At 32.8% G+C, this 22,682-nt stretch overlaps 1 protein-coding gene across 2 annotated transcripts in view; it reads right to left on the bottom strand.

The window, feature by feature from the left end:
* LOC149542995 (RING/FYVE/PHD zinc finger superfamily protein) overlaps positions 1–22,682 on the bottom strand; it is a 257,051-nt gene that overhangs the window by 188,765 nt on the left and 45,604 nt on the right. For both annotated transcript variants that reach the window (XM_089797914.1, XM_089797915.1), the window contains exon 3: positions 4,664–4,810. In XM_089797914.1, the coding sequence (XP_089654040.1) occupies positions 4,664–4,810 (147 nt within the window). The remainder of the gene's footprint in view (positions 1–4,663; positions 4,811–22,682) is intronic.

Genomic DNA, 22,682 nt, shown 5'->3' with positions numbered 1-22,682 from the left:
CGAGTTGTTAGCCTATTATTGTGTCTCTTGTGTGCTAATTATTGTGGATAGAGGAACTTCTAAGGCAGAGGCTTGGTTTTGGGAGGTCTTGTCTTCTCCACAATTCAATATGTTCCTGGTCTTCATTTGACTCATATTGGACTTTGTTTGGGCTTAGTTTCATATACTTACAATTTATGGCAAGTGTGGTGATAATTGAGAGGTGCCCTTTCTATTTTTGGAAAGTGCATTTGGTCACCTGAGAAAATAATAGGTGTGACTCTTGTTTCAGATGACATATTTAAAGTATAAGCATTTTGGGGAAGACTTATTATTATTTAAGTGGAAAAACTGTTATTAAAACATTAAATGGTTTATTATAAAGTTATAATTTGATTTTAGGATTTCACTTAAGTTGAGTCATTGGAAGGGGCTATTTATTCAATAAATTCATGAAAGCTTAAGCCAAGGTATTAATTAAAGTATTGGAGTAAATGAACTATTAAATGGAGAAAGTATATCTATTTATCCCACATTGGTTGGAAAAGTGTGTGAGTTCTCCCACAAAAGTTATAAAAGACTCAAACGAGTTCTTTTTCATTATGTTGCTTATGCTTTTTTAATTTTTGTGAAGAGAATTTGGAGACAAGGGTTTCAGAAGTTTCAGCTTGGAAAATTGGGAATTTTTCATAGTTTTCAGCACTTTGAATTGGTGTAATATCCAGTGAATTGTGCAAATGGTGATGGCTTGTTTAGAGGCCATGATTGGGTTTATTGGTGAAGAAATATCAACTGTTTGTGCATATATTTGATGCTTATTCATTGCAAACCTGTGGGTTATCAATGGAAGCCATTATTAATCAGGTATCAAACATTTATAAGCAAATTTGTGAAGTTTATTCAAGGGTTTCGAGGATATTATTGGCAAATTGAAAGATACAAAAATTTAAGTGCAGATTTTTTAAGGGTATTTCTAGAATCGATTGTGGTAGACATTGCAATTATTACCAGCACTGAATATTTATTATCACTTGTCATCTACATGTTCATGCATTGCTGCCATACATTCCAGATTTTATAATAAAAGTTTGAGGACCTCCGGGTATGAATGGTTAATGAAAGCATTGTAAATAATTATCTATTATGCTCAATAAGAATCATTTCAGCTCTATTTCATTTCCAGAATATTTTAAATTTGCAATTTACTATATCTTGCCTGGTGAAATATCATTTTTTTATTTAAAAATTGCAAATCAAAACCAAACATTCAAGAACACTAACATCTAAAAGTTGGAGGTTAAATAACCTGTAAGGGTTATTACATTCTCATTTTCTTTCTCTCGCTCTCTTGTTCTTGCTCTTTCTCTCTCTTGTTCTTGCTTCTATTCTCTCTCTCTTACTCTTGTTCTTCAACTTTTCTTCTTATACTTTTTCCCTTTTTTTCCTTCTTTTGCTACTTTTTATCATGGAAAAATTCCAACAAAATGATTTTGAAGTAAGTCGCTTTTGCTCCAATTTATCTGAATTTTTTATTGTATACTCACGTAACTCCACAAAAACACTTTAAAAAAATAGACAGAAATTCAATTAAATGTGGAAGATGTATGCTTTACAAAACTTTAGGGCAGAAATACTAATTCTACAATAACACAGTCAGTTCTGCTCCAATTTCTGTAAAGCTTGGAGTGCAGATTCTTCAATATTGTTTTCAAAAACCCTTTAAAAATATGAAAAAAATTGCTCCAAATTGAAAGAATGATTTCCAAAAATTGCCGAGAAAACCTTACCTTCACAGTGCCAAGATCATGCTCTGATAGCACTTGTAAAGAAATAATTCGGTAAAGAATAATACAATAGGAAATACTATAAAAATATTTGATAATAATGTCATTTTGAGGGGCAACCTCTTAATCCACCTTTAGAGGGATACCTCCAATTGTCTTCAATAACAACTCCATATACATGATGATAATAACTTACATATACCTCCTATATATAAATTGGATGCCACCCAGGCCAACTTAGATGCTTAATACGAGTCCTAAGACAACCTACATACATATATATGATTATGATAATAATTATGTAACTTATTTAAGAGTTAAGGCATGCCAACTACTCATAATGCAATACACACTATAGGGTTAGGGGAATAATATATAATGTGGTGGCCCCTTCCTTAGTGGATGGAACACTGCTTTAAGGGTGGAGATTTTGCTACTTTAGACTACTTTTGGTCACATCCTATTGATTGGATTCGCCAACTCCATCCTATCCTTAGTTCTATATTAACTCACTACTTAGCTTGTATTTTCACTCTTTTGCATACATTACAGTGCTCTTGCAATGATTGGATTCTGTGATGTCCCCATATTAGTATATAATTTAATTAATAAATAAATAATAATAATAATAATAATAAATAAATATTAACAAGTAATATTAAATAATAAATAATTATTATATATATTTATATTATCAACAAGATATCAAATTGATATAATATAATATTATATCAATTAATATAGTAGCAAAATGTAAATTATATAATTATATAAATAATGAATATATTATTAATATAATATATTATATTATTATAATAATATAATATATTATATTATTATAATAATATAATACAATAATTAAATTATAAGAATATATATAATATAATTATATTGTATTCGACTCAATAAAATATAATTATAATATACATTGTAAGTGTATTACTCAAATTATTATTATATTATAAACAAATTATTAAATTTTAAAAATAAGTAATATAATACAAATGCTCATACGTTAATCATCAATAAAAACAATTATAAGTATAATGAATGCAAAATTGGCTAAAGCCACGGTACCAAACATTGAGATTAGAATTCACCATTATGAGGGTATGGACTCAAGGAATGCTCACATAATTATACCATTGGTCAAATATTAAATCCCTCTCCAATCTTCATTTCTGAACGCTATTTGAAAACACCATCAATGAAGATAAACCAGTTACGTGAACTGGTTTGTGACTAAGCAGCTTGGGAGGACATGTACTTCATCCATCACCCAATCCACATAGATAGCACCATACATATTTTCATCATTGGAAAAAAACATGACTTATAAGGTAATAAATAATATATAATTACCATAATAATCATTATGTTAGTTATGGTAATTAGGAGGTGACTCTTCCATAGGCGCCTCTTCCTTTCATCATGCATATATTTATTGGAGATAGTATCATTTGGAAAAGAGGGAATTGAAGAATATAAAATATATCATGTCCTTGTGGAACACTTGGTTTTGGAGCTTTATTTCCTTCGACAATCATTGGTACAAGTGCCATAAAAACAGTCAGAGATGACAACATTCTTGAAGCATATTTATAGTGATATAACAAAATGACTTGATAAAGATATACAGTTAGAATGATTAAGTTAATGACCATATGCACAACAATTTAGCCGGTGACGACACAAGATAATCCCTAGATTTGAGATCCACGCATAAAAGGTTATGGTCAACATCTGGTCACCGATAACAGAGGAAGGATCAGCAGTGAGGTCAATTACATCAGATAATGGTTCAGTAGTAGGACTATATTCAAACAGCACCTACATGGCAGAGTTGAAGTCAAAGGGATCCCTGACAGGCAGTGAAAGAAAGAATCAGAGAAAAGATGGCAAAAAATGAATGACTTAAAAAAGGGTCATTACAGATTCATGTACGTTAGTTCAGGCAGTCATGCTTCTAAAACATCTCCTTGAGCTCCTAACACAATATTGTCATCTTGACATTTGCACATCTCTTGGAGTAACATACCTGTGATTGCTTTATTTCACAGTTATAGCCAATCTCTCTCATAGAAAGATCTTGGCTGTGCATCTTTTTCAGATTTCTAACAAACTCCTAGAGGGATAATCAATACCAGAAACTTGGCATGTGTGACAATCATCTAGTACTACATCATCCATAATCTGTTTTTCTTGAACAATATATAGCTTAAAAATTCAAAAAAGATTATCAAACTCATTTGCTGGTAAAATATTTTAAAAGATGCACTGCCTTCATCCGCATAAAAAACCCAATTTATGACTCTCTTATTAAGATTTTTTTTTGGAAATCCTTTAGCTCTTACATTCACAAGAATAATCAGGATATGCAGAATATAAACACCATTCATGATTAAAGAAACAAAGATACAAGCATATAGCATATTCAATTCCAACAGTATTAATTGCCTATCCTGCTCTGCTTGAAGAAGCATACCACAACATGGGTGAACACACTGGAAAGGATTATTGCAGTAAACCTCACAGATTCATTTACTTAATTAAAACAAAAAGTTTAGAGTTAAATTGGCTCAACACTAACTCGGAGTAAGACTGCACGTAGTAAGTTCAGACCTTATTTATTAGATTAAGCAATTAAAGGAAATAAAGCTGCAAGGCAAGAAATCTGACACTAGTTTGATTCAATAAATCAAATGATTTTAACCAACTTTGACCTCTTGATATCTGTTCAAGTCTTATGCTTTCCTGTAGAGATTAGAATAATGAACCTGCACCTTTTTCTATACAACCAATATCTACATCATACTTATCACATACATGTACAACCTAAATGTAGCTATTCATCTTGAAAGAATATTAAACATAGGAAGTTATAAAGACAGGAATCATACAAGCTGGACAGCTGCAAAGATGAAGAGGACATCTCTGGTTACAAAGAACCGAAACTTCAATGTTCTCCACTTCCTGTCTGCTGCAACATGCACTCTTAGATGATAAGGGGCCTTGCACGTTGTGCAGTGAGCAAATGCAAATCCTTCCTGGCAAGTCAACCATAACAATAAGAAAAAGAAAAAAATGGGAAAGAAAATATTTGGAATATGAAAAGGAAGATCTAACCAATCATTAGGAAACCAAAAAAATGTGTTGTCCAAAGCAAGAAGTAATCTTTCTAAAAATGGAGAAATCACAACAATTAAATGAAAAATGCTGTATGCATGTGAAAATTTAATATACATGATACATTAAAATGAGAAGCATATATTAAATTAATTATTAAATAGACAGAAAAGAATATTGGACCTTTTAATCATACTAACCACCACTCAAGGAGTGGGCAAAAAATCAGGATTCTTCCATCCTTACTACAATGCTTTCAAGGCTGTCATACTATACATATACATTTAATCCATTTTCCTCTTCAAAACAGACAATTGCATTGTGTGAAGGAAAATATTCAAGCTCTATGTTAAAAACGTTCCTCAGAATAAGTATATTTTCAATTCAAAATGAGTATCAAGAAGGAAACAGAGAATCAATACTATATTTTCACTAAAGAAAACATATATTAGACAACAAATGGAGAAGAATTCATTATGCAGTCAAGGGATCAACTCTTTATCAGTTGGAAGGAACTTGAGAAAAATATACCACTAACAAATCTGGAAAAAGTAGGAGAAATCTAGAAATGATGCAACTGTCTAGCTTTAACCAAGCCTTTCCAAATTAAGTAGTTATATTGATCTAAATTAAGCTGTTAATTCAAGGGACAATACGCTAGCTCAGGAACTTAATATATTATAACTTATAAACAGTTATAGAACCAAACACGAACAAAATAAGGTTCACAACAACAAAATAGCTTAACAAAGTAGATTTTTGTCTCAAATTAGAGCTTTTATGAAATGAGTAAACTTTATTCAAGAGGAATTAGTACAAAACACAACAAAACAAGGTTCACAATTACAAAATAGCTTAATTAGCAAAGTAGACTTTTGTTTCAAAAGAGAGCTTATACGAAAAGAGCAAACTTTATTCAAGCAGAATATGCCTTCTAGTCTCATCATATGCTTCAGATCCAGTCATTCATAGCTTTTCAATACAAGAAATTGTAAGATTTATTTAAAATAGTAAATTAGAGTTCTTGGTGAGAAACCAAATCACCACAAGTATTAGTAACCCATTTACCCCATAAAAGTTCAAAACAACAGCCAAAAAGAATACTTGTTAGAAAACTGAAAAAAAATGGGTTATTTGATTTTGGCAACCCTATTTGAGTTTGTACGTACATTGGAAAGCTTAAATCATGACCTAATAAATCAAAGTAAACAAGGTCCAATTTTCATGTAACTGAATCATGTGTACAAAATTAAAAAACACGGAAGAATAACTGGAAATTTGGAAAAATAGATTTCAGGAATCTTCACAAGTCTGTTCAATACTGCCACTTGGATGATTTGAGATGTTTTTAAGATCATATCTATAGGGCTTTCAGTTGAAATGTGATATTTTTGGAGCATGACCATTTCTTCAGTATGTAAAATTTGGTGCTAGAAACTTGTAACATAGGCAAAGTATAAATGGAACTGTTGATAATAGTTGGTAAAGCAAAGTTCATATGCAGTCAGATTGTATCATGACTTATCACCGCTCACAACTTATTGTTTCATTTCTTTCCTGTGCACACATGGATCACTAGAGAAAATCCAATCAGTACATTCAGTAAATCCAATCAAGTGGGGGAAATTGCCTTTGCCACTGGGATTGGTCGGGTGGTTCTACTTGCGCAGATGCCCCACCGATCCTCAGGGTTCTATTAAAACCTCATTTTTTAAAATATTTCAACCACTTGTTAGCAATAAAAATAAGGGTTGATTCAAATAGTCCAACTCCCAGAAACACTTTACAGTAAATTTAAGTTTCAATGTTTGTGAAAGGCCAATTGTCCTAGCATTGTTTATTTTTACATCAATTGCAACCTATAAGTGTGAACTTGAATTCCTTACACAATTTCACCCTTACACATTTGCATCTGGGTTGAACTTGAGTGAAAATTCTCTAGCATAGCTTGCCTTTTCTTGTCCACTGCTAATACCAGCCTTAAAATTAGAAGTGGTTTCAATGCTACAGTCGAGAAAAAATCTCTATTCTTGCCAGAAGCCAAATTCAAAATAATAATAGTTCACCCATTTTGTTGTTCAGTTGCTTTCTTCGTGGACTGGCCCCCATTCAGGTATTTGGCAGTCCCTTTATTCCACTTTGTGGTCTTCCACTTGCTATTAATACAGTTATCTTATATTATCTAGGTCTTTTACACTAGATTTACACGTAGGTGCACCCCTAATTCAAGTCATTTGTGAGATTATGCAGATCATCCAACACCCTAACATGAATGCAATCTCTTATGCATTGTACCATATTTAACATCAATGAATTCTTAATTCCAAAGCCTACAACAATCTTCATGACTGGAGAGGATAAGTCTCAATCACATGGCCCATCAACTTTGACCCAGTTTTCTGCTAAGTTTGGAAACCTATACAACCTTTTTCAAAGCATCCCTAAGATGCCTAAATCACCCCCAATACTCATCTGACATAAGCATAGTTTCTTCTACATTGTACCACACTCAACATTGACAGACCCGTGATTCCAAGGCCTGAGACAATCTCCACAAGTACAGATGGCAACTCTTCACCCTTATCCAGTAACTTTGATCAATTTTTTTCATCAATTTTGACCAGAGATCCCAGAATCGCCATGAGTTTCCCTCCCGAGTTTTGGTGACTCGGTAAACCGGATTGGCGAGTAATCACCAGAAATAGCCGAGTTAAGCGAGTCTGGGCGATTTTTGCCTAAATCGCTGAGTTATGTGCCTTATGACTCGGCTAAAAAAAAATTGTTGGTTTCTTATTTTTTTGGTTGCATCTCAATTATGAGTTATGATTATTTTTATTGTTCGATCAGCAGATATTGGTGTTTTGGAAACACATTAGATATATATTTACAAATAACCTTGATAATACCTTCCTTGACCAAACATACCATGAACTCCAACATTCTTAGAAATTTGATTAGATCCTCCTTAACCTCTTTCAATCATATGCAGGATTCAAAACCTTTCATTAGATCAGATATATCATATATCATATTATCACAGCAATAAAAATTACGGTAATTAATTTTCAATTAATTCTTGCTCTTGGGCTCACCATATATCCTCAAATACAATGACACTTAACTTGAGATCAAAACCAATGGAAAGATAATTCAATGCACTAACAAAATCCAAAGAATTAAAATTTTACAATGATTAGAAGCAAAGGTATCAAGCTATTTGTATTCAAAGTTATAGTGTTACTATTTACATTTTAATGTTATACATACGTGTTTCATGGAACATCTGATGTCATTGGTTTCATGGATTTTACATACATTTATGATTTGACAACATTTATAATTCAATATATCTATGTCATATGATTCTATGCTTTTTGTTTCCTTCAACTACAAATTACATTTTGCGTATGTGATAGATTTATCATTCATGTTCCTTGTTCATGTATGTTAGCTTCTATTTGATGATGTTATAGTGTGTTTAAGTTATATTCAATAAAGGGTACATGAAATAAGTTTTAAGTCCTTAAAATCTCTAAATTTCAAGGGTTTTTTTGACTTTGCTGATTTGTAACTGAGTCATAGCTGATTCACGGGTCGAGTCGGCCTTGCTGATTCCGATTCAATTCTGAGTATTGGTTCTATGATTTTGACCTAATTCTAAGATAAACTTTGGTCTATATTGCAAATGTTGTTTGCTTCATAATGTAGGTAGATAGCATAAATCATTACTCAAATCTTCTATATTGTTGTTTCTTATTGCCCTTGCTTACCACGAATAAGCCTTGCCCTTACTTTAGCAACTAATGACAACCTAGATTACAAGTTTCTCTATCCTCTATATCTTTCAAGATTGTATGTCCTAGTTTTCATTTAGATTCATTGCTACCCTTTTACCAATGGTTCTTGCCTGCATTCCCAAAATGCTTATTCAAATCTTATATTGTTGTTACATCCCTCTTTTTCTATGTTATTTTACTTTGCTAGATCAACAATGGTTTACAAATGCAAAGCTTATAATATTTGAAAATGCAATGACGAAAAAGTGGTTCAATTGTGATATGTTACATTATTTTGGATGGCATTGGTCAGATGAACAAGATTCTAGACTTACATATGTTTTGATAAGCAAATGTGCACTTATGTATATGTTCGGTGTTCATAAGATGTCACCTGACTACATCTTTTGTGTGCAAGTGGATGCAGGTTCTTGTTTGCCTCCGAGAAGGGGGGGCATCATCAAGTAGAAGCTGTAACATCTGAATAAAGGATCAAACTGCAGACTAAATCTCTACGAAAGTGCCATGTCTAGGGCTTTTTAACCTGAAATTTCTAGAGTTCTTGAGTAAGTGCCACATATATGGTTTTAACCTAGTTTTGCAGGCCACTATTATGTCAATCCTAGAGGGTCAATTGAACCGCTAGGGTTTTTCTCTTTCATTCCACAAATCTTTATGATCTCAATAAACTCATATTCAATTAAGTTTTACCTTTTAATAAGAAATTGTGCAAATGAAATGAGGTCTAGTCATTTGAAATTAAGTTGATCTTCTATTCAAATTAATTTTGAAAATTTGATACACATATAGATACATATGTATGTTAATTAAGAAATATATATACACACGTGTATTTATGTGTACCCATGCATAATATATTGAATTAGAACATGTGCACATACATGCATACATAAGCATATGTGTGTATAGAGGAATTCACATAAATACTTGCCTATGTGTGGATTCAATATTTTAATTTCACTTGAGAAAATCACATATCATTTGTTCCACACATATATCAAATGGCTAAAGAACTCAAGCAATAAATCATTAATATATATATGCTTCATTGGCTCAATATGGTCAAGCTGTCACCTTGATTTAGACCATCACAAAGGTGGAATGAATTGTTAATTCTTTGAGTAAGTCAGCATATGTAAAGAGTTTATGCTGAACTATTAATGAAGGAAAATAAGGCAAGATGGCAAGGAAATGATATCTCATTTGGGATAACTGATTTTGAAATTCCTGCAAAATGCATGGAAATGATACATTAGAAAATCGAAAAAGAGCTCATTCTTGTATTTGTTAATCATTGAAAGAGGGGGAAGAAGTGGTGAGAATAGAGGGATTACACTCCTGATTATCAACTTCAAGAAACAAAGCTGCAAACTATTACAGGCATGAATGAATACTTTTTTATCTATTTCTGTTTATGGACATACCATTCTTGTGAACAGCAAGTTTGCAGAGAGAAGATAGAGAATGATCGTTGGCATATCTGTACATCTTTTTCAAAGGTTATTTTATTGAAGCTAAACAATGGCTAGTCTCACACTTTGAAATTTTATAATTGCTGAGGATAATCAAATGAAATTATTAAATTGCAGTCCATACTTCTGCTCATTAGCAGAGCTCTAATATGCTAGTCACATGCAATTCTTGTATGAGTTTCATGGCATAAATGGATAGCTAGTTGTCTACATGGGAGTCTCATAAAGCGAGGACAGTATTAAACACAATGCTTCAAGAAAGCTTATAAATTCATACTCTTAAAACCAAACAATTGATTTTGTATTCCCTTTCAAGCCGAAAGTATGAAGCAATATGCCATAATGTATTAACAGCTGTAATCATAATTGACAGTAAGAATCATGCAACTGAAACTGTCCATGGCTTAAGACCAGTCTGTGCACCACAAGCTTCTTTCAAATATAACAATGAATTACGGATACGAGCGTATGGTTTCTGATGTTATAATAGTTTGTTGTTAACATTTTCCTTACCAGTATTACATGGTAAATACATAAAAATTTTATTAATATCAGATAAACATATTCACTTGGCTCAGGTAAGCCTTAACTATACAGATTGTAGCTGATTAGAAAACAAGAAGTTATGAAGTAAACATAACTTCATTAGATCAATGATAGCTCGGAATAAATGAATGTAAAAATGTGCAGAACTGGCACATAAATAATGAAAAGAGATATTACAATTCAAAATAAATAAATGACCATCTTGCCAAACAAGTTATATAGAATAATGAATAATCAATGAGATATCTATATCCTACTCAAACAGTAACAGGAACTGCATTTTAAACCTCTGTTAATTACACAGATGTTATGGATACTGATAAAGCTCTAAAATTCTGCTATTTAAGGTTTCCATTTATATCCCATTTTTAGAGGAATATACTAAAAACAAAGTAAACAATGGATTCCTTGAAATGAAAGATAGATAAATTTTGAATGATTATAAGTTGATGAAGACATATGAAGATCCTAGATAACAATCCAAATCACCATCATATTCAGAATGCAATCTTCTGTAGAGTTCTTTATAATATTGTATGTAGTAGAACAAATATATACAACAATTGTAGAATTCATTGAAAAGCAGCTACTGGAGACTTTGAGGGTCAGAACATCAAAGTCTTCGCAATCAGTGTCGACGCCTTGCTTAGTCGCCGAGGACTTGCTTCTTCTTCTTAGTTAGGTGGTAAGAATTAAAGGACAGTTGAATATGGAACTTGCCAACCTATCAAGAATAAAGCTTCAGCTGATCCCAAGGGTGCACAAGGTTGCAACTCGGTCTTCCTTGCTTTATTGGATGAGCACCTTGCAAAGTCCTGATGAAGTGCTTAGTAATGCATGAATATTTACAATTTGGATCCTTTGGGTGAAAGTGGCAATCAGTCAGAAAATCTTTCTATTCATATCATTGCTCTTTCAACAATGCTACTTCAATATGGTGTTCTTGAGAACCTCTTTGTTACTGTTGATGAGCATTCAGATCAGCAAAAGCTTTCAAGAAATGGTAAAAGCATTGATGGAGAGTGGTGTGCACATCTTCATCTCATGGGGGCTGCCTCTGGAGAAGATTGTAATTTTTTGAGCACCAGTCAAGCATTGCTGGAGCTGACTGTTAAAGCAGGTTTAGAACATTCAGGTCTCAATATGACAGTTGGTTGGAAGTTTCACTATTTTGAATGGGTGATGCAGATTTTTTGCCCAACAAAACCTGAGAGCTGATGTATGTCAATTTGCTCGTGCCACTTTGGAGCAAGTAGATGAAGCTCTTGGGATAATGGATAAACCTGATGATGATATTTCACTAAAAACTGCATCTAAAGGTCGACTTTGGGTCAGTGTTTTTAAATTTTCAATGGATCTCAAACAGTATAGTGAAGTGTATTGAGCAATAGTCTCAAATCCCGATAGAGCACAAGCAAAATGAGTCGAGTCTGGAGACAGAATAACCAGACACGGTGCCAAAATGGTCCAATCATATACAGCGACAATGCTTGCTACACCACAAAAAATAGAAGCAGAGGAGCCGTCAAGTTCTGGAAAATGTACAGGAATTGTCAAAAAGGATGGTTTGAATGTTGACGAGATACGATGGAGTTCGCAATGAATACAGAATATGCCGCCGATGATCCTCATAAGCGAGAAAGGGCCATTCAATATCGAAAACCACCAAACCGGAATGAATTGAAATTATCATCAGTTCCAGTATGCGTCAATGTTGAAGTCACTACGGGAGAAACCATGGGCAGGGAGCACTATGTAACAGTCATCTCTTACAATTTATATCAAATTTTTATTCATACAAAAGAGGATGGTGAAGTTCTCAGTTGTCGCACAAGGTTCTCTAAAGTTTTATTCAAAGTCCAAGTAAAAGATTATCAAAATTATTAAAAGCGATAATAGTTTAAATTTGCCGTTAAAATCAAAGGTTATCTTAAGTCATGTAGATCATACGAAAAGTTATTAAAGGGAGAGAAAACGATAGTAAACAAACTATAATGGAAGGGTGCGATTACTTTTGAAGAGACATTATTATTGAATCTAAAAGGTCACCTTCCTTCAAATGTTAAGATATAAATATGTAAATATGTAAAAACTATCCATTCAAAAAGGACAGATCCGAACATTCACACATTCATATTGAGAAGAGGCATTTTATATTGAAGTTCCATTATTTTATTATTATAAAATTATTTTATTTTAATAATAAAATAAAAATGTTTTTTGTTTATCATTAATGGCATAGAGATTTAAGCTGAGGGGAATCGTCCTTCATAATTATATTTTAAAATTCTGTATATGATTTTGATATCAGATAAGTGGACATGGTCAGTTAAGCATTTTAAATTTGATCATCATAGGTGTTGTGAAATATTTAATTGTTTCCCCAGCTGTGTCCAGTTTGTCTCAGTGGAGTTAAAATTCAATCTGGACTAATTTAAGATTGCATTATAATTGGTTTGTCGCATCTAGATTATCAAAATTGTTGGCAGTACAAATACATTGAACATTATGAAGTTGTATGTAAAAATTCTCTGAAGTTGACTCTATCGCCCGAATAAGCGAAGGCACTGGTCTTTCTATTGAAGTCAGAAAATCTATATTCCTCCTGCAAGCATCAAATTCATTATTTACAAAATTTATACAAAACATTCAATCATCAAGTATTCAACGTCCAGTTTCAGTTTCATTTTGATCGAGTTCAAGGACCTTGCCAGCTGAGGAACTCGTAAAGTTTAAATTCGCTATAGAAAACCCTTGAATTGGGTAGTCAATGTTCAAGGTGAAGGTTTACCCGCCTGGGTGTAGCGGAGCTCGAAGTGCAAGGGAATCTGAGTGATTTCCGTTCGTTGGCCAAAACTGATTGAGAAGTCCTACCGGAGAAGTGGCAGGCTCTTGGATTTCCAATCTGTGGTTTTGGGAACCAACAGATACAATCCTAATGATTTTTTCTATTTCTGATTAATGACTCTAACTAGACCAACAGGGTCATGAGAAAGTAATAATTTAGAGTAGGGTGGTGAAGTAGGACTACACACATAAGACATGCTTTTTTTAAAGGAATCCTTGGAGAAGGTATCCTGTTGCTCAGCAAGTGTATGTCCATTCATGACCCAGCCACACCTCTTAATAAGGTCATACTAGATAGGAGTTACTCTAGTGTGTGACTGACTTAGAGTTGTGTAGGGCCAAAGCACCAGACCTCAGATGGCAGTAGATCCACCAAATGTTACACCCTTGACCCAGCCACACCTTTTAGTCAGTAAGGTCATACAAGATAGGAGTTACCCCAGTGTATGACCAACTAAAGTTGTAGGGCCTAAGCACCAGAGCTGTAACACCCTTCTTATCTTAACATGTATTAGTAGGGTTTTGAAGATAGTATAAGTACACTTGGAATAGGTTGGGAGATAAGGTTACTTCTGGTACTCCTTTATTTCACAACTTTACAAATTCATGCATAAGTAAAACTATAAGATAACATCTCAAATTCTGGATACAAAAGAATGGTACCTATCCACTCGGAAACCAGTAATCAACTAGGTTCTTATGCTATAATATATTTATACATATCATACCAATCATTTCTTGTTTATGATGTTAGATATTGCTTTGCATTAGACACTTGATCATGTTCTATATAATGTCTTTAGGAGAATGGGTATATGGTTGAAACATGGGTCAATGAGTTTAACTCAAAATCACACAGTTAAATCCTGATAGCAATATTGCAATTGTATCATGTTGTTTATGTTATTCTAAATTTATTATTTATGATTTCAATACCTTGTTTATAATATTATGATTATTAGTTGTTCTTAAGCTAACCTCACTAACCCATGATGCCTTGTGTGTGTGTGTGTGTGTGTGTGTCTCTTTACTCTGCTTGGTGTGTCTTCTGGATGAGGGAGGCAGTTGTAGTCACTTCTTTGGAAGATCTACACAATGTCGCACTCCTCCTTCCTTGTTTGTTAGTGTTTGTATATATATGCATGTGTATCGTATCTTGTTGGTTAGTTATGCAAGTGTGTGCACGTACCAAGCATCGACTCTACCTGGGTACACAGGTTTGAGCGTGCCTAAAAATCCTCGAACAAGTTGTTGTTAAAAAGGAGATGAAACCATGATCCATACGGCCCTCCTTATATCCTTAGAAATCTAATAGGAATTCAGTCACCTAGTCTATGTATTATGTTTTTATCATTTCTTTTTATGGTTTGATCGATGGATTCTAGTGTTTATAATTATGTGTGTTTATGATCTGGATATTTGTATTATGTATATTGTCTATGATATTTGTTTGATATATTTATATAGGCATATATGGGTGTACACCTACATACCTATATAAATATACATTGTTATATAATTAATGTATTTAAGTATTTGTCTATGTCATAAATTAGTTGTGAGTGATTTATTTATACAATTAGACATAAAGAGAAATTTATTAGAATACAAAAATATAGAAATTAAAAGGGATAAAATAAACATCATAAGTATTTAGAAGAGGAGTAATAATGTGCATTCGAGAGCAAAAGCTAATAGAAGCTAACCATGTGGAAGAATATGAGACCAAAACATTAATACAATGATGGGCATTAAAAGATGGGTTATAAAGTACCAGAGAGGGTATTTACATCGTTTTTAGACCATTTATTCATTAGATACCCCTAAAATAACCTTAATTTGCCCCTATTATGCCTAACCAACTTATGGTAGTTAATTTCATAAACTAAGGCAATTTCAGATTTTGGAATTACTTTTATTTTAAAGGGCGATGTATTTTTACCTAAAGGGGTATGAAAGCTATTCAAGAATATGTGTGTGTGTGTGTGTGTGGTTTAAAATGTAAATATGAAAGGGGAGGATGGCTAAAAGTTGGAAGAGAGATTAGTTGTACTTGTTATGAATAATTTTGTGGAGAAAAATTAATGATATGTGATGAAGAGTTTGTGGGTATAATTCTTTAAGGATTTATGAGTTTCTTTTTTTTTGGAGAGAGATTTATATGTGAGAATTTAAAGGGTTTAGAGAGGGATTTATTACCATGTGATTTTTTTTTCTTCCATGGATATCTGTGAAAGTGGAGAGGGTTTGAATGATGTATCTTAAGTGGATTTATTTTACTCTATTTATCTCCTTGCTCCTGCTTTCGTTGAATCTTTGTAAGACTTGAGCTATGGATTGAAATTATTAATTGCATCATTTATCTAACTAAATATAGATCTATTTATATGTTCTCTTTATGTACTATAATTGTATATTTAATTCCTAGAGTTATTTAGATGTTTTGAGTTTATATTTGTGAAAACTGTTATGTATTTTCCTGTGGCATTTACCCACTTCTTTTTTTGGAGATATATTATTTTATGTTAGAGGGTTGTTGGTAACTCGAGTAATGGAATATTGTATTGTGATATCTTTTATGTGTTCTTATCCATGGTTTCTTATGCATGCTACATATTTCAATTATATGCTTTGAAATTGTATATGCTTGATTTGGGTTTCCTTTTAACCAATTGACCTCTTACTTGGGTTTTCATGCTCCCAATTGTTGTTTAAGACACCAAAGGCATGTCAAATTGTTATGTGACATATACCATTTATGTTTAGCATTGAATATGCTTGTAAAGACATATGCTTATAGTCTTTGTACCTTTTTTGGTCGTTTATGTATTGTGATGCTTATATAATGTGTTAAAGTTTTGTTTAAACTAGGGTTATGGGACCCTAAGAATGTTGTGCCCTTACGTTTTCTATGATTTTGGTTTTGAATTTTGAGTAGGGTAGAGGCCCTAGGTGAGACCATAGGTCACTGGAGGATCCTATGTGGTAGAGACCAGAGCCCTGAGTAGGTTAGCTCTACATGTGAGTTTGCAATCAAGTGGAAACATTAATTAAATAAATGGGTTATTGGGGGTTTGGGTTAATCAAGATAAATGATATTGGGCCACACTTGTCCTATTGGAGTACTAGAACTATATGTCATCTTGTATAAGGGCTTGATATGACAATGGTTTAGGAGGTTGATCCCAACATTAAGGAAAGTGAGATAAGGCTGCATATGCCTTGTTGGAGTACTAGGACTATATGTCATTTTGTATAAGGCCTGGATGTGGCAGAATGAAATTAGTTCAGGAGGTTGATTCCAACATTTGAGGGGTATGCGACGACACTCAACTAGATGTGGTTGAACCCCTAACTCTACTTTTGCCTCTAGTTGCCCATTTGCTTTGTGATTTTATATTGAGCATTGTTCTTTTGTGTGGCTTTAAGTTACCTTTGTACTTTGAATTTGGCATATAAGCCTTAGATTACCTTAGAACCTATGTGGATCATGGTTTTATCTCCTAGCTCAAGGGAGTGGACCATTTATGGCTCCACGTAGTTGGGTGGAAAAATATTTCAAGGTACTATTTGAGTGTAATGCATGGCTTTATATGGATCCTTCTTGTGTAGCACATGAAGATCATTTCTTGAAGTCCATATGTTGCATCTCCTCGAAAGAAATCTTTGTAATATTAGGATGTAAATTCTTGAAGAAAGCAAAAGATCATATGTATATATGTCATGAATAAAAAGATATGTAAAAAGGGTAAAGGGTATCTCTAGGAGAAATAAAGGGAAATGTGAAGATATTGTATTATTTCAAAAGATGAATGAAGTTATGATGATGCCATGACATTGTATATTTCTTTGTAATTAGATGAATTTATGATGAATAAAAGAACCATGTACTCTTCAGAATTTCATCAAATGAACAATCTATGATTTGGTTTACATTCGTAATAGTTGATGGTTTAAATCTATTCAATGTATCTTTATTGCATGTTAAGTAGATATATTTAATTATAAGGATTAGGGCATTAATTCCTTATTTGTAAAAGGAGATTAGAATGGATAATGTATCAAATCATAAGTAGACATGAAACTAATAGATTGTTTAACATTAGTAAGTATAAAATATTAGAAAGAAAATTAAAAAATGTTATTTAAAGATGACATTGAGGAACCTGTTAGGACTTTACATCTATGATTAGGCGAACTTAGCAAGCAAAAGATGTTTTAAAAAATATATATTTTTTGTCATATCCCATTTTAAGATGAAATTTTAATAATAATTAGATAATACAATGTAATTAAATATATAATGATAATCAAGTTATATTAAAACTAAAAGTAAAATATAAAAAAAGGAAATAATTATTATTTACTCTATATTATTAATGAAATAATATTTAGTATGATATTTTAAATAATTAAAAAATAATTAAATTTTTATGAGTAAATAACATAGTTACACCACTCTAGGGGACGAAGGGACAACGGAACGGGGGGTACAAGTTTCCGGGATAGGGGAACAGAGGGGCCTTAATTTGGGGACGATGGGAGGATGGCGAGGAGACGGTAGCAAAGGACAGAAGGGGGGGTATATATATATATATGGTACTTAAAATGCTCGTTATGAAAATATGATTGCAATATAAGATATAAAGATGTAAACGAGTAAATACTTGAACATTGCATTGAATTAGAACATCGAACATTAAAAACATAAATAGTCGAATCTGCAAATAGTCAACATCAGGATGTCTCCCATCCTCGATGGAGGTGGTGGATCTAATGGAGGTGGCGGAATCTGATGGTGTTGTTGGGGACGAGGGGATGGAGTCCCCAAGTCCTTAGTGCATTGAAGTCTCTGGGACATGGAGCAAAAAGGGAGGACACGTGTCCCCGTGTTACTATGGTACAAAATAAAGAAATAAAATTGACTACAAGAGACAATATTGTAGAAAGTATGTTGACTTTCTAAATAGAATTTAATAACAAATAATAATAATAAACACATATAAGTAAGTAAATAAATAATATAACATAGAATAATATAAATTAACTAAATCTAATGAAAAGTCAAGAGATGTTTATCAAATAGACATGCCTCCTTAAAATTAAGATATAAAAGGGAGGAGAGTTTATTTTAGAGATAGGGAAAAAGAAGAGAAGATAGGAGTTCAAAAAAGAAAAATGGAAGAGAAAAAAAAAATGAAGAAAATAAAGAAGTGATTTTCTGAAAAGGTATCAATGATATCGAAAGGATGTGAACCTTTGAAAGGGTCATAATTATGAATAGTTGCGACTCTTCAACACTATTGTGATTATAAAGTATAGGGACTTTTCCAAAAGATTTTAGTTATGAAGTGTTGTGACTTTTCGAAAGGATTATAGCTATTAAGTGTTGTGACTTTTCAAAGGATTTGTATTACGAAAGGTTGCGACTCTTGGAAAAGAAGAAACAGAAAGGTATATTTTATCCTTTCCTTATAATTAGAAAAGGAAGAATTTTAGAAAGTAAATATCGAGTTGAGATTATCTAGAAGGAATAATTCATTGAGGGGCCGACTAAGGATAGAACCGCATGGACCAAGAAAAGAAGGTAAGAAAGGTATGTTTATGGATTATAATTGTTTAATTATGTTTATGAATTTATTTATATTAATGAATCATACTTCTTGTAACAACCACTTTTCCCGAGTTTTAACTACCAACATACATATCAAAGAAATACAGTTATTACTTCATTTTCATAGGAAGACAGTTATATTAGTAACGTTCATGTGAATGAGATTAACAATTACAATCAATTAAACGGAAATTCATAACTAACAACTGAAAACACCATCTATGAATTTACTATGGAACTTAAAATCTACATACTATGAAATTCGAAACTGAAATCAATCTAGGGATGCTTTTGCAAACACCCAGGTTAGTCCACAAATACCACTTAGGATAAAATGACAATTACCATCCAATACCACTATATCAATTAGGGCATCAATTACCATTGGATCATTTAGGGCATCAGATACTACTGTATCATTTGGGGCATCAAATACCACTATATCATTTAGGGCATTAGATACCACTGTATCAATTAGGACAACAATTACCATTGGATCATTTAGGGCATTAGATACCACTATATCATTTGGGACATTGATTACCATTAGATCATTTAGGGCATCAGATGCCACTATATCATTTAGGGCATCAGATACCTTTGTTTCATTCATTTTCTTCCTATTGCTAACTGTGGCAATAATGTAAGATGAGAAGATATGCTCATTATCATCATTCTTATAAATGAAAGACTGAAATAACAATCCAATAGATATATTCCATATTCAGTTGGAAGATCAACCGATCTAACTGATTACCAATTACATTGACAAGAAAGGTTGCTTTCATCAACGGAAATAACTGAATTCAACGATATAAATTAATCCATCATATCTTCTACTTGTATAAATATCATAAAAGTAAAAATACTTGTTACCAATAAATGTTTGAATGTTCAACTTTTCTTTGTCTAATGCACATCCTGACATCTTGTGGAGAAGGGAAACATTGTCAGGGGCTTAACCTCCCAACCACGGACCTTAAATTTATCCCCACACTTTCTCTAACTAGAAAAGCCCTCCCTAACCAAAATAGACATGGAACACCTTGTCAGCCACTAAGCATCCTGACACTTAATCACACCACTCGACTTGACAACAAAAGATGAATTGGACATGCATGAGCTATTAAATGATTCCTTTTAAAAAATATATATATTGTTATGTCACATCTAATTATGTTTGATGTTATTGTAGATTTCTCTCTTTCATCTCTTCACCTCTTCCTTGGCCATACAACCAGGTGAGTCCCAGGTGTTTAAATCTTAGAGTAAACCAACTCTTCCTACTGAACCTCAGCTAGTGTAAGAGTATTACATTTTTCAGCATGTCATATCACAATCTTTATGACTTGAGAAATGATCTTAATGGTTTGAAAGAAATATAATTTGATTTTGATATACTTCAGTAAAATAGTGATTTATGAACATATCATGCACATTTGGTCTTGACTCAACAACATAGAGAGGTTGGACCATCAAATATCAATTCAATTGCAATTCAAAAGTAATGTACGGAATTTTCATGACACATTCCTTCCTTCTGTAAATACGAAAATAGTTTAAGAAAAACACATAGCAATCTGATTATGAAAGTTTGACCACATAACCTAGTCTGAGGATGGAAGACGTGAGCCTTGGCTTGGTTTCAAATTGCTGGTTCCTTGGACGTGTGCCTTGGCTTGATTTCAAGTAGCTGGTTCCTTAGACGTGACTAATTCCAAAAGGAAAACTCAAAATAGATATGGACTGTCTGGTCTGAATCACTTGCAACATACAGGTAAAAGAAAAACGTAACGAGCACGGTGAAATCGTGGAAGAAGAATATATCAATGGCCTCACTCGATTTCCATAAATAAGGAGGCATTCGAAATACTAAAGGCTTCCAAAAAGCCATAACTCATAAAGAGTTAAAAGATTTGTCTTCTTGAATCACCGATATCATTTGCCAAGTGTACATTTCGTCCTCTAGAAGAAAATAAAATAAATATGGAAAAGAACTTGAAGGTTATAAATCAAAAAGATAATTTATAAGCATATTTATTTACTTACACGTCAATATATTTTGTTAAGATGGCACCATATTAAATGTTTATGCAAGGTTGTACCTTTTAAATATGTATATCTAAATACATGTTTCATCTGGAAGATTATTTTATCTTCTTGTACATGCATTTAAGTGTATGTATTAAATAGATAAAATCTTGTATAAAAAAATAATACTATGATGTCACCTTTATTTTTATATCTATGTGTACCTACATAAATATGTATTATGATGAAGTGATGAAAATATCAACCATAATCCGATAAAGGTATGTACTTTCATTAAGTTAAGATCATTAATATTCTTTTAATGTTTATCTAATAGGTCATGCGTGTCTAATGTGTGTATCCTGTTATGCAGTCGCTAAGTCCTCAACCATGGTGATTCACGATTCATACCCATTTGCTCAGTGATGGTGATGCTCCTGTACCCAATTCTTTTCTGACAATGCTTCCACCCCTTTAACGTGCTCCCTACAAGGAAATTCTCCGTAGTTAAATCATAATATCATAACAAGTTATTAATCATAAATAATCATAAAGGCTAACCGCCTTTTCAATTCCATGTATTCATGATAAATAATCAACTAGCATGTTATCTTCATATGAAATTATAATGACTAACCATCTTACCATTTCGTAGGATTATAACAAATTTTACTGTCAACTGATTTCATGTGAATCTCAAATGGCTATATGCGCATTTTAAATTGGGTCGAAATTGGGATGTAACACTTGTGGATAATATTGTGTTAGCTCATGGGGTTAACACCATGGAGATTAATGAGACTAGAAGCATGGGGTATGCGAGATGTTAAGATTTCCATCTAACCACCATGGTCGAGAATCAATGGATAATCCCCATGTGCCAGAATATTTTGATGATGTCAACATATGCGTATGTGATTGGCCTTGGATAGAGGATGTCCTGTCCAAGAAGAATCTTAAGGGGTGCGCTCCTGGGAAGACGGCGAGGAAGCTATGAGCTAGGAAGCCCAATATGAAGATGTCCTTAAGATTGGGGTTAAATTAGAGGGTAGAATAATATAGTTAGTTTTGTTATTGTTGTGATTATAGCCATTATTTTGCAGGTATTACTTGTCCCAAACTAACCCTAATAGTGGGGACATTACAATTATTCACCAAACTTTGTATCAATTTGTCTTACCCTTTTGTGTTCCCTAGCAGGTCATTACAAGAGCTCAGATGGCAGTAGATCCATCAAATGTTACACCCTTGACCAGGGCAAGGCTATTCTCTAGTTGGACAATGTTCAATGAACTATCAAATTTGTGGTTGGAGGTAAAGCACCTCAATGATGCTCCCTCTCTCTAGTAGACAGTCAGATGTATTTGACATATTTCAGATTGTATCAGGCTTCCAATCTTTTTTTCAGTACTTGCTTTGCTTATTGCTATCAACAGCAATAGAGATACGATTGTGTTGCAATTTTTAATTCTTGAGAGTTGCCGCA

The sequence above is a fragment of the Cupressus sempervirens genome, chromosome 8 (genome assembly GCF_028749045.1).
Source record: "Cupressus sempervirens isolate cs-2001-9-10 chromosome 8, ASM2874904v1, whole genome shotgun sequence".
NCBI lineage: Eukaryota > Viridiplantae > Streptophyta > Pinopsida > Cupressales > Cupressaceae > Cupressus > Cupressus sempervirens.
This window is presented reverse-complemented; position numbering and strand designations above follow the sequence as displayed.